At 50.0% G+C, this 13,479-nt stretch overlaps 1 protein-coding gene across 2 annotated transcripts; it reads right to left on the reverse strand.

Moving 5' to 3' along the window:
• Positions 1-1,018: 1,018 nt before the first annotated feature.
• Positions 1,019-4,416, reverse strand: LOC131923243 (intestinal-type alkaline phosphatase 1-like). Of its 2 annotated transcripts, XM_059278198.1 has the most exons (12): positions 4,344-4,416; positions 4,147-4,263; positions 3,918-4,033; positions 3,572-3,746; positions 3,331-3,503; positions 2,973-3,107; positions 2,806-2,878; positions 2,554-2,688; positions 2,275-2,466; positions 1,961-2,077; positions 1,666-1,887; positions 1,019-1,626 (listed from the first exon to the last, which is right to left on the reverse strand). In XM_059278198.1, the coding sequence occupies exons 1-12, from the start codon at positions 4,414-4,416 to the stop codon at positions 1,529-1,531; spliced, it is 1,626 nt and encodes a 541-aa protein (XP_059134181.1). In that variant the 3' UTR covers positions 1,019-1,528. The 2 variants fall into 2 exon arrangements, with proteins under 2 accessions (XP_059134181.1, XP_059134180.1); XM_059278197.1 differs by having other exon boundaries at positions 1,019-1,887.
• Positions 4,417-13,479: the final 9,063 nt, after the last annotated feature.

Here is a 13,479-nt window from a genome sequence, read left to right on the forward strand (position 1 = left end):
TTGTTCTCTACTCTCGGTCCCACAGCCGCATCTGAGGATGAGAAGGTATTGCTAGCTTTGAAGTATCGTCCTCAGCAGGCGTCACAGCTCATCTGCCCCACGAACTGCAGGTAAGGCTGTAGCTCTCCCATTCCTGCACCCCCAGCTCCGTGCCTCAGGACCCCTCTGCAGAGACCCTCTGCCAGCCTCCTACAGCTATCTACTCAGTGGCCTTTATCCTTTGTGCCTCTGCTAAAGCCGCACTACAGGAAGCAGGTGGGAGCATCAGAGCACAAATCCGGATCCCCCAGGTCACATGCTGGTGCTCACTGCTGCCCCATGGGAGCCTGGCCAGGTTGGGGTCCTCCTCAACTGCCCTTGCCTCCTGGGATGGTGAGGTGGAGAGTCTGGATGTTTTCCAGGGCAGGTGTGGCCACAGCTATCTGCCCTGCCCACCTTGGGAAGAGCCTCCTGGTCTCTGCCAATCTTGCGAAGGATGTGGCCTGAGAGATGGAGGACAGATGAGTCCCAGGAACTGCCATCAAGTCTGCCCCGGCCAGGCCAACCGCCACCCTCTGGGCATATTAAAGGGTGCAGGTGCTTGAGCTGACCATCCAGCCCTCTCCTGGCCTCCACCTGAGCAGCTTCTGAGTCTAGCCCCAGGCTGCTCTCACCGGGCCTCTTTGCTGCACCCCACGGCCCCACCTCTCCAACCAGCTAAGGGGCCTTAGGCCAGGGCTGAGCGGTCTGTGCCTTAGCATTTTGGCCTTCTGGAGACCTGCAGCTTTTGGTCAGAAGGCAGAACCTGAAGGTTATGACTCACTCCACTTTGTCCGCTTTCACTCAACTATCTGCTCCTCAGACTGCCTCTCCCCAACCTCCTAACATCCACCTGTCCACTTGTACTGTGCACCCCAGGGGCCCAGGGTTTTCTTACTAGGAAGTACTGGAGGCACTGTCCCATGGAACAGTTCATTTTATTGTTGTTATGTCTTTTCAAGGACTGGCAGCCCCAAGGGTGGAAATACTCTTTGTTCAGTTTCTATGTGCAGCCTGAGATGGACAGGGGTGGAGGCCAAAGGCTGCTTTGGGCTGCTTGCAGAGACCCCACAGCCTCCTGGATCTCTGCTTGGCTTCCTTTCATGGAAAGAGCATGGGAGCAAGCCAAGGCCTGAAAAGCTAAGTTACCTGGGTCCCCATAAAGGGTGATGGTGTGAAGGGGAGTCTAGGGCAACCCTGGGCCTCAGCCTCTTGAGTACCATTCGGTATCTCCCACTCCAGAGACAGCCAGGAGAGAAGCAGAAGCCCTGGGCCAGGTTATAAAGCTCAGAGTGTCCTCTCAGAGGTGGCCGCTAAAGCTGTGGGCTAAACTGGTGTCTCAACATCTGATACGAGAACTACCAAACTGGGGCGCAAAACCCCGCAGAGACCTAGGGTGGAGCATGGTGAACATGGGATAGACAGGGCAAAGGAAACCATAGTGGGGGCGTGTGTGTGAAAGGAACCAGCGGTGGGACCCTGGGGAGGAGCCCAGCGGGGGACTGGACCATCAGGATGTCACCATGACGGTCCCTACTAATAGCAGTGTGCTGACCAGCAGTTTCAGAGACAGCAAGACAGTGGCCTGGCCGACTGCGCTATTTCTAACTTCAGTCTCTCTCTGGCCCAGGGTGGTGATGGTCCGGCCCGGGGTGGTGGTGGGGCTCTGGCCGGCAGGGGGCGCCAGGCCGCAGTCGGTGTAGGGCTCCAGGCAGCCTGCAAAGGCCATGACGTGCGCGATGTAGTTCTGCTCCTGCACTCCGTGCACCAGGTGTGCCTGCGGGCCACGCGCGAATATCGCCACGTCCTCCCCGCCGTGGGTCTCTGAGGACAGCGGTACAGCCGCCTGCTGCCGGTACGAGGGCTCACCTACGGAAGACCGAGTGTTCAGGGGGACCCGCGTCTGTTTGCAGCCCCAGGTAGGCAACGCTAAGGCACTTACCGCTCTCAGTACTGTTGACATTGGGCCGGACTCCTGAATCAAGAGCGTAGCCTGGGCCGTTGCCGTAGAGAATGGAGGTGTAGGATTTGCCGTCTAGAGCGTTGAGTGGAGCCAGACCTGCATGGAGGAAGTGAGACACCTTGTCCTCGTACTGACAACTGCTTTTGGAGGATGGGTGAGCTCATTTTGCCTGCTCAGTGGTTAAATTGTCACTGATCCCTACAAGGCGGGTGCTCCTTGTGCCATTTTGACAGGTGAGGAAACTGTCCCCATATACTTGAGGCAACACTGCCTGACACTGTCCCTTGGCCTACCGAAGATGGAGGTCCCCCGAAGTGTGTAGCCACCAAAGGAGAAGACGTGGGAGTGGTCAGCAGTGACAAGGATCATGGTGTCCTGCTCACTGGTGAGCTGGTCCGCTTTGTCAATGGCCGAGTCGAACATGACGGCCTCAGTTAGTGCCAGGTAGGCCGTGCCCGCATGATGGCCTTGGTCAATACGACCCCCTGCAGGAAGCCAGTGATGGCAGAGATGCTTGAGTTTGCTCTGGACACCTGGCCCCACCTCTTTCCCTGTCAGGCTTGACCACTCACCTTCCACAAAGAGGTAGAAGCCTCGGGGGTTCCTGCTCAGCATGCGCACGGCCACCTCTGTCATCTCTGCCAGGGAGGGGTCCTGGGTAGTGTCTCGGTAGACGTCATATTTCATTTCTGCTGGTTCAAAGAGGCCTGAGAAGCACAGGAATCCATGGTGACCACTAAGGTGGGAAGTGGGTAGGGCTCATGGCACACATACACACTCTAATGGAGGCCCCCTAACAAGTGCAGGGGGGACAAGGCCTTTACCCATGAGGTGAGTCACTGTGGGGTCCTGGGACACCTGAATGAGCTCCGTGCGGTTCCAAACATACCGGGCCCCCTGCGGGGACACAGTCAGTCTTAGCACACAGACCTGAGAAGCACAGTCCTGCCCTGGGCCCTGCCTTAGACCCTTACCCTGGAACCCACATCACCTGGTGCTTTGCCAGCCACGCCTGTACGAGGTTCTGTCCATCCAGCCTGGTTCCATATTGGGCAGTGTCATTTGAGTACTCAGGGTCTGGTGTCCCCTTGGGAAACATGAACTTGCGACCTCCACCGAGAATCACCTTTGGTCAGAGGATCAACACAGGTAGACTTAGGGCTTTATGGGCCCCACCCCCTCCTGACAGACAGCTCCTGTGTCCCCACCCATGTCTGTGGGATATGCCTCTCCTGGGCTTCCTACACATACTCCAGAGGACCTGGAGTTCAGGATGTTTATGCCTGGGACTATGGCCAGTCCAAGGTTCATCCCTCCGTCCAGCCCTCCCCCTGGTTCTCAGAGCTCACATCAATGTCCATGTTGGAAACGAGTTGCGTGGCAATGTCCTTGCAGCCCTCCTGCACTGCAGAAGGAGGCATTTCTGCATCCGAGTACCAGTCACGGTTCACCGTGTGCGCGTAGGTGCCAGCTGGAGAGGCGTGCTGCACCCTGGTGGTGGTCACCACTCCCACAGACTTTCCTGCAGATTATAGAAGGTCACCCCGTGATCCAGACCTACCCTAGCTCCCAAGCCCAGCTCCAACCCACCTGCTTGTTTGGCACGATACATCACTGAGATGACCTCATTGCCAAATGTGGTGTTGCACTGGTTGAATCGGGCAGCTGCGCTCAAGCCGATGGTCTTGTAGTTGGCCTTGACCCCACAGAGATAGGCGGTGGCTGTGCCTGCACTGTCTGGGACCTGTCTGTCCACGTTGTATGTCTGGGGACAGAGACACTCTCAGCTGTGTCCTGCTGGTAGACATCAGTCCTTGCTTCCTGTGACAGGTTCACTGTCCTGGTTGCCAACTTGGACCCCAGATGTTCTGGGTTCTTCCTCCTCCAGCCATACCCAGTCCCCCCACCCCCATCCCAGAAGTGTCCTAGTACTCACCTTGGACAGAGCCATGTATGGGAAGCGGTCCATGGCTAGGGGTGTCTCAGGTCCTAGATGACCTTCCAACTGTCCCTTTAGGATCCTGGTGGCTGTCACTGTGGGCACCCCCATCCCTGAAGGAGCAGAACCTGATCAGAGCTGAGCTCCCAGACCTTCCTGGACCCATCAGTGGCCTTGGGTACCTGGAGAGCAAGGGCCCCAGGGTGGCCAGGCCTCGAACACTCACCGTCCCCCAGGAAGATGATGAGGTTCTTGGCTGACGTCTGAATGGGCTGCAGCTTCTTGGCAGCATCCAGGGCCTCGGCTGCCTTTTGGTTCCAGAAGGCTGGCTTCTCCTCCTCCACTGGCCAAGAGAAAGTAGACCCAGGTTAGTCCAAGTGGGGGTGGCAGTCCTTCTGTGGGAGTTAGAAAGGAGCCTCTTACCTGGGATGACACCAAAGGAGAGTTGTATCCTGAGACCCAACAAGAACAATGGCAGCACCCGGTCTCCCTGCATGGCTGGGGCTATGGAGAGGTTGCCCAGCTGGAGAACCAAGGTACCAGCTACCGCTTAGCCTGCCTGGACTCAAGTCAGAGAAGGACTTTGTTCCTGGCAGTAAAGGGTCCGTGTCCCTCCCCTAGAAGCAAAGTCACCCTGGCCCCACCCTTGGCCTGTGAACTGAAGTCTGGCTATTAGGGTGTGGCTGGGCCAGGGGTCCTGTGTCTCCCCCGGCTGGATGGGAGGCTAGGGGGAGATCCTGGATGAGACACTTGTGCTGTGTGCTGCTGGGGCCACCCTCTACTCATGAGTGTCTTGTCAGGAATTTCTCACACTATCTGAGAACCAGCTGGAGATAGGCTCTGCTCTGGGAGCTCAAAGTAGGTGGGAGTCCAAGCCCCCAGCCTAGGCCAGGACCTGGGTTTGGTTCCCTGGATCAATACCCCCCCCCCCATAAGCACAGAGAGAGGCCCGAATACCCTGCCCTACAACTGTCTTCTCACGAACCTTGCTTGAGGCAGCTGGCACATTTAGGATCTGGTCCCAAAGTGACTGCTATGTGGGATAAATAGTGCTGATGGGACTACCCAGCATGGAAGCCTTGTCCATGTCTTCAGTTGGTGGTGGTGTGCTGGGCCTGCCCTGTAGACCTCACGGTATGTGTCTTTCATGTGCATTCAACCTGGGGCTGGAGCAGCAGGCTGGGGTGAGACTGCCGTCTTGGGCCAGCTGTGGCATTGACTGGATGTTTCCGAGTGGCCATCAAGCTTGTGTGGGTACAATTGACCCCTGTTCCCTCAGGCAGGTAGATGGGGCCCAAGGGTGAGTCTATTATCCACGGGCCCTGGACACACCCAAATAGCCTCTGATAAGGAGTAAGAGACAGGTTCAAAAGTATTTCTGCAATTTAGCAATCCCACTTCTGAGTAAGTAGCCAAAGAAATTAAAGCAGGACTCCACAAGCTGCCTGTGGTAGCCCATCTCCACAATCCCAGCTCCGGGGAGTCAAAAACAGGATTGAGTTTGAGGATAGCCTGGGCTACTTTGGGAGAGCTTGTCTCAAATAAACAAAATTAAAAAGTGTCACTTGTGACTTAGAAGTGGAGAGGGGCCACTAGGGGTGAGAGGGCCCGGGGGAGGGGTGTGGAAGAAAGGGAGGAGAGAGCCAGTAAAAGAAATGTTGTCGGAAAACACGCCGTATTAAACCTCACTGTAAACTAATAAAAATTTGAGAACAGGGTAAGTGGAGCTGGAGAGATGGCTTAGAGGTGAAGAGTTTTTATTGTTCTTACAGAGGGCCCAAGTTTGGTTTCTGGAACCCGGGTCAGGTAACTCACAACTTTCTGTAACTCCAGTGCCAAGGAAACCAAATGCCTCTGGTGTCCACAAGGCTCCTAAATTCATTTGCACACACCACACACAGAAACAGACACATTCATATACACTTAATTAAAAATAAAATAAAATGCTAAAATATAAATAGATAGATAGATAGATAGATAGATAGATAGATAGATAGATAGATAGATGGATGGGTAGATAGATAGATAGATAGATAGATAGATAGATAGATAGATAGATAAAAGCAGGGGCTCAGACAGATGGACTTCTGTCCTAAAATCGGTAGCCACATTGCTCGCAGAAGCCAAGAAGGAGAGCGTATACTGCGGTCTGGCTGACTTGTGTCCCACAAAGGCTCGGGTGTTGCAAGTTCAGATCTAAGTGTGTAGCTGTGCTGAGGGGTGGTAGAATTTTTTTATATAAATTTTATTTATTTTACATCCCGGCTGCAATTTCCCCTCCTTCCTCTTCTCCCAGTCCCTCTCCCTAGTCCCCTCTGCCTCCACCTCCCAATCCACTCCGTCTCTGTTTCTGTTTATCAACAGAACATGGTGTATCGTCACAGTAAGACTAAGCACCTTCGCTACCCAGTATAAGGAGTAGGGTCCCAAAAGCCAGTGAAAGACTCGAAGACAGCCCCCACTCCCCGTTCCCACGATTAGGAGTCCCACAAGAGGATCAAGCTACACAACTGTAACATATATGCAGAGTGCTGAGGTCAGTCCCATGCACGCAGGCTCTCAGGTTGTCGGTTCAATCTCTGAAGTTTTAACAGGCGAAGAGTAGTGGATGTTGGCTGAGTCTCTGGGGCCACTGTTCTCTAGAAGAGTGATGTAGTGTTCTTCTGGGATCCACGAGTGTGCTGCTACGGTGGGATGTAATGAAATAGTCCAGCAGCCCTCCTTTTCTGGGTCCCCACCCCCCTTGTGAACCTCCTCTCTCACGTTATAGCTCTATGCTGCCATTTGCCCTGTGACATCACCAAGGGGCTCGTAGCAGGGCAGAGCCGAGGTCAGTGCCCATTCTTGATCTTCCAAATCCTTGAACTAAGTAACTTTCTTTTTATTATATGTCACCCGCCTCCAGGTATTTTCTTATGTCAATGGGAAGATTCTTGTTATACCAAGCATTTTAGATGGATGACATGCTCCATATACACAGCAGGTGTTATCTGTCTTAAAAAGGGAGGAAATGGGGCTGGAGAGATGGCTCAGAGGTTAAGAGCACTGACTGCTCTTCCAGAGGTCCTGAGTTCAATTCCCAGCAACCACATGGTGGCTCACAACCATCTGTAATGAGATCTGGTGCCCTCTTCTGGCCTGCAGTCAAACATGCTGTATACATAATAAATAAATCTTAAAAAAGAAAAAAGAGGGAGGAAATGTGACCAAAATACATTGCATACATGTATGAAATGTCATGTTGAAACCTGCTATAATGTATAATTAGCATATGTCAACAAAAAACAAACAAAATAGCACCAGAAAGGAAAAAGCGGGGGTGTAGTGCTCAGCTGTAACCCAGCATTCAAGGGGGTAAGGCAGGAATTAGGTGGAGTCATAGGCTGTGGGTCATGCACCCCCCTCCTCTTGGAAAAACGCACCTAACAGCCTCAGGACCCCTTGACACCCCTCCTGTGCCAGGCTACGTGGACTCCCATCGCTGAACAATGGTCTACATTGTCTGCAACTGGTAACAGACTGTTTCTAATCAAACATATCTAGATATGAAGCATAGAAGGGCCAAGCCATCCTAAATGGGTTTGGGTACATGTGCTGTAAAACAAAACCGTGTCCTCAGCAACACTGTAGGGAGAATCCATATTTACCATGTCATGTCTCTGCATAATTGAGCATGCATATGATTAAGGTCAGATGCATTGTGGGAAGGGACATAGGTAGTAGAAGAAATGAATGTATAACCTAATACATCAATCAAAATAAGGAACCACCCAAGCTAAACCCTGTGGTAACTGTGGTGGTTTGAATAAAAATGGCCGCCATAGGCTCGTAGTGAGTGGCACCATTAGGAGATGTGGCCTTGCTGGAGTAGGTGTGGTCCTGAAGAGAAAGTATGTCGTTGGGCAGGTGGGCTTTGAGGTTTCAGAAGCTCAAGCCAGGCCCAGTGTCTCTCTCTCTCTCTTCCTGCTGCCTGTGATCCAGATGAAGAACTTTCTGCCTGCATGCCACCATGCTTCTCACCATGACAATAATGGACTGAACCTCTGAACTGTAAACCAGCCCCAATGAAATGCTTTCCTTTATAAGAGTTGCTGTAGGGGAGTGCAAACTTGTACAGCCACTGTGGAAATCAGTATGACAATTTCTCAGAAAATTGGGAATCGATCTACCTCAAGACCCAGCTATACCGCTCTTAGGCATATACCCAAGGAATGCTCAATCATACCACAAAGATACATACATGCTCAACTATGTTTATACCAGCATTATTTGTAATAGCCAGAACCTGGAAACAACCTAGATGCCTGTCAACTGAAGAATGGATTAAGAAAATGTGGTACATATACACAATGGAGTACTACTCAGCAGAGAAAAACAATGACAGCATGAAATTTGCAGGCAAATGGATGGAACTAGAAAATATCACCCTGAATGAGGTAACCCAGACTCAGAAGGACAAACATGGTATGTACTCACTCATAAGTGGATACTAGATGTAAAGCAAAGGACAATCAGACTGCAACCCATAGATCCAGGGAGGCTACCTAGCAGGGGGGACCCTAGGATGACTGTGGCTTATAAGTTTTTGTTTTACCCAATCACTGGGCAAGCTTTAGTGAAACATTTCACTACTAGGATAAGAATTTGTACCACATCAAGCTGATGAAAGAAAATGCTTGCCTTACTTTCAGGAGAGGAGGGTAAAATCTTTTTAGAATATGGATTAGCCTATAGAAAAATGTCTGCCGTAAATCAAACAGTGAGGGGAAGATGAATAGGAAGCTCACTTACCCAACTTAAGTAAAACGTAGCTCTCTGAACAGATGAAGATAGGTCTCTTCTGTATCCCAGAATCTAATCAATATTTATATGTATAATTCAGCTAGCATTTGGCTTAAAAGGGCTTACTGGGAAATGTTATACTATTTTCTACAGAGAAAATATTTTACTGTTTAAAATAACCCTGGACTTTTAAATTATAACCTGTTTTTATGTTCAGAAAAAAGTTGTTGTGGTCATGATCTCTCTCTCTCTCTCTCTCTCTCTCTCTCTCTCTCTCTCTCTCTCTCTCTCTCAATAGAAACTCTTGCTAAGACAGTGACTAATTCCTCTTTCTTTCGAACTCCGTAAGAGGCCCTCACTCGTGCAGCCCAGGCTGGGCCTCCTTACCCTGCACTCATCTCCCCTTGAACAGAGTTACCTCACTCCCTGGGCAAGCCCATGCGAGTTTATTACTCTCGGTTCTTGGGGCCCAAGACTCCAGCACAGCATGCAGTGCTGGAAACGTCTATTCACAGGTTTGCAAGAAGTTCAATTCTTAGAGACGACTGAAGTCCCAGTGAGTCGGGAGGAGGTGGAGGCAGGAGAATCACCCCAGCTCCAGTCAAATCAAAGCTCATCTACCTGAAATGCCGCCAAAACTCCAAAGTCATCAGGGCATAGTGGCGCACACCTGTAATCCCAGCACTCAGGAGGCAGAGGCAGGCGGATCTCTGTGAGTTCGAGGCCAACCTGGGCTACATAACAAGATCTGGGCCAGCAAAGGTTACATAGTGAGATCCTGTCTCAAATAAAATATAAAATAAAATGGTTAGATGGTAAATCCTATATTGCTTTTTAAACACACTTGAACATATTTCAAAGATTAAAGGGAAAAAAGAGCTTTCCTCCTCAGCTACCTACACCTTGTTCCACCCAGGCCCCCTCACCTGAGCCACGGGCCTAATTCCCAAGCTTCTGCTCACACTCACTTGCCCCTGTCCCACAGGGCCCACCACGGTTCCTGCCTTCCCTCTGGCAGAACTTTCTGGAGCCCTCTCAGCTCTACCCCAGCTCTGTGCCTGCTGATTCTGAGTCACAGAAGCAAGGCTAAGAGAGTCCTCAGTGTCCATCACCGCGTAGAGCCCGGGATATAGGCGAGAGCACTTGCCTAGCACGCACAGCCCTTAGTCCAATCACCCGGACTAAAACCAAAAGATACTTAATGACTCCCATAGCTGCTCCCTGGAGTGTGTTACCAAGCTGTGCTAGGGTGATTCTTTTGTTTCTCATACTCATCAGGAAACATTCCAGGGCCGAGGGGTGTAGGGGTATGGCAGTTGGTAGAGTGTTTATTGCCAAGCATAGTGGCTCATAACTGTAATGCCAGAACCCAAGAGGCTGAGGCAGGAGGATTGCCATGAATTCTAGACCAGCCTAGAGGCCTAGGGAAATATCTCAGTTAAGGCACATGATTGGCATGCTGGGGCTCTGGGTTTGATCCCCAGCACTAGAAAAATATTTTAATTGGCAAGTATTAATTTTTCGTGTTGATGCTGCATAGTTTGATCATTTGACTGTAACAATGGAGCCAGAGTAACTACGCTTTCTGTCTCTTAAGCATTCTTTGTGTTGGGAAAGGAAAATTCTAGACTAAAGGTCAGAGATGACTAGTCAATGGGCAAGTCCTTAATCAATTAATTAGTTTTCTATCAGATTAGAAGTTCAGGACACCACACTTTGATGTGGCACATCTTGCTTGGAGATTAAGTCTTGTCCTTACTAAGGAGCCACCTGACATTTTACAACTTTTGTATGATTATTATTGTGTGTGTGAAGTGTGAGTGTGGGTGTGCGGCTGCCACAGCACCCATGTGGAGGTCAGAAGATGACTCTGTGGAGTTGGTTCTTCTCTTTCTACCTTCCCATGGTTCTGGGTGGTCAGTCTTGTATGTCAGACCCCTCTCCCCATGGAGCCATTTTACTCTCTCTAGAGTCACAGGGTCATTTTAAGAAACGGGGAAAAGGCCGGGCGGTGGTGGTGCACGTCTTTAATCCCAGCACTCAGGAGGCAGAAGCAGGCTGGTCTACAGAGCAAGTTACAAGGAAACTCTGTTTTGAAAAAATAAAAAAGAAAGAAAAAGAGAAAAGGAATGAGATAGAGACTGGAGAGAGAATTCAGAGACTAAGAGCACTGGCCGCTTTTCCAGAGGACCCAGGCTCCATTCCCAGTACCCACGTGGTGGTTCACAGCCTTCTTTCTATAACTCCAGTTCTAGATGATCCCATGCCCTCTTCTGGCCTCCATGGGCACAAGACACACAATGGTACACAGACATACATGTAGACAAAACACTCATACACATAAAAAATAATAAAATAATTTTTAAAAAGGAAATAAGGTGGAGAAAACCCTGTACATTTCACCGGGTTTCCCTCATGACTCCATCCACAGACATGGCTCCCATTTCCTCGGTTTGACAGGAGTATTTGTATGGGTTTGAGACCCTATTCAACCTCATTACTTAACTATACGACGGCCACACTGCTTGAGTTATCACCCAGGCCCATCCCTTCCTCGGGACCTCCCTCCCTCCCTCCTCCTTGCACCCTGCCCCTTACTTAGTGTAGTATTCGGACCCACTCTCTTCAGAATCTGCTGCTTCTCGTCAGTCACAGCCACACAGCCTACCTGTAGACTTTGGAGTGGCTCTTGGCACAGGACATGATTCTCTAAGGGTTGGCTGGTCTCCACTGCCAGGGCAAACGGATGATGTGTCACAGTGTGACTGAGCAGTCCCCTGCTAAAGGACTGCTGCTCACTTCCAGCCTTACCCTTTATGAATAAAGTGCCATGGAACGCTCAGGGCCAGCTTTCTATATGAACACATGTTTCCATTCTGTGGAGTGAGCGCCCAGGAATGCCGGCGCTGTCCATATGGTGACGGCACGTGTTCTTGGTTAAGAAACGGCTGGGCTGTCCGTGCAGACTAGCTGCGCCATTTTTCATGTCCATCTCAACGTGTAAGGGACCTTTTTCCCTTCCTGCCAGTGTTGAGGTGTAACAGCCAAGACGCCCAAGTACTAGTCAGGAATGAGTGGGGGATTCCCATCTGGAACACACCTACCATGTGGATTAGAGTCACACCAGGAAGACAGAGGCAAGGGAAGATTTTTAAGGGAAGACACAAGAATCACACTAGTTGTTATAAAACGATAACCTTGAACCACAAGGATTAATAATGTGATTCAGGTCAGAGTCACCTGGGAAGTTGCTGGGCAGATGGCCTCAGAACTTGGAACCAGGCACAGTGGCGCATGCCGCCATAGAAGCAGAAGTGAATGTCTGTGAGCTTGAGACTAGTCAATTGGTCTACATTGCAAGTTCCAGGACAGTCAGGGCTACAGAGTGAGATGCCGGTTTTGTTTTTTTGTTTGTTTGTTTGGTCGGCCTTTTTTTTTTTTTTTTTTTTTTTTTTTTTGGTTTTTGGTTTTTTCGAGACAGGGTTTCTCTGTGTAGCTTTGCCCCTTTCCTGGAACTCACTCTGTAGCCCAGGCTGGCCTCGAACTCACAGAGATCCACCTGCCTCTGCCTCCCAAATGCTGGGATTAAAGGCGCGTGATACCTCACCACCTGGCCTGTGAGATACTGTTTTTAAATTAAAAAATCAATTCTTGGGGTGAGTTTATGGTGGCCTGGGGCAAGTGGTGTGGTTCCGGCAGGATCTTTTGTCATAGTTCATGTTAGTAGGCAGAGAAGCATGAGAGCTTTTCCCTCCTGGCTGTTGGCTTCATTTATTATTTTAAAAATTTTTTACATTTGTGTGTGTGTGTGTGTGTGTGTGTGTGTGTGTGTGTGTGTGTGTGTATGTACCTTTCAGGAACTAGTTCTTTACTTCTACCTGGGGTCCCTGTGTCACACTCACACTCAGGTATGTCAGGTTTGGTGACGAACACTTCCCCTGAGCCGTCCCTCCAGCCCCTGTGCTTTTTGTTGTTGTTGTTTTTCATTTTTGTGTTTTTGTCTTTGAGACAGGGTCTCACTCTGCAACCCACAGACACAAAACCCACTGTGTAACCTAGGCTGGCCTCGAACTCTTGACAGTCCTCCTGCCTCAGCCTCCCAAGTATTGCTAGCCACCAAGGGACAAGGATTTTTAAAATGAAGATGCAAAGTAGTATTATTAACACTATAATAACTTCAATTTAGCTGGATGTGGTGGCATTAATCACAGCCCTTAGGAGGCAGAGGCAGGTGGATCTCTGTGAGTTCACGACCAGTCTGGTCTACAGAGAGAGATCCAGACTCTACAGTGGGTCCTGTCTCAATAACAGTGATGATGATGATGATGATGATGATGATGATACAACAATAATAATAAACTTCATTTTGTGTAAATTATTTTCGAAACATGAACCCAGACCTGAAGGTAACCATTCAAATAGCTATGGAGAATTAGGTGAGATGTTGTTCACACAGATATTTGGCCCATTCTCTTATTTGATGTAATTGGGCCTCAATTTCCCAGGAGGAATTTATGTAGGGACAACATGGAGTCTCAGCAATCCACAGTACTTTATGCCACTAACAGATACCCAGTAGAAAGACTCTTATCCAGCTTTACTCTGCAGAGAGAACTTAATGAATGTTGCTGGGCAGTCGCAGTCCTTGCAGAACAATCTGGAAAGGTACCAAAGAGGAAGATAAACCTCTTGTCATGTGTTTATTGGCCACACAGAATCCAAAGGATGTGACAAATGTATCAAAACCAGAGTCCCAGTGTCCACTGGGCCGACCCCA

The sequence above is a fragment of the Peromyscus eremicus genome, chromosome 13 (assembly GCF_949786415.1).
Source record: "Peromyscus eremicus chromosome 13, PerEre_H2_v1, whole genome shotgun sequence".
NCBI classification, from domain to species: domain Eukaryota; kingdom Metazoa; phylum Chordata; class Mammalia; order Rodentia; family Cricetidae; genus Peromyscus; species Peromyscus eremicus.

What these genes read in the sequence shown, in the direction of transcription:
- LOC131923243 (XM_059278197.1), bottom strand. Translation starts at nt 4,416, where the DNA reads ATGCAGGGAGACCGGGTGCTGCCATTGTTCTTGTTGGGTCTCAGGATA. An exon ending in GTATCGTGCCAAACAAGCAG is followed by an intron (nt 3,504 to 3,571) that starts GTGGGTTGGAGC and finishes TATAATCTGCAG; the next exon opens with GAAAGTCTGTGGGAGTGGTG. An exon ending in CACAGTGACTCACCTCATGG is followed by an intron (nt 2,689 to 2,805) that starts GTAAAGGCCTTG and finishes TGTGCTTCTCAG; the next exon opens with GCCTCTTTGAACCAGCAGAA.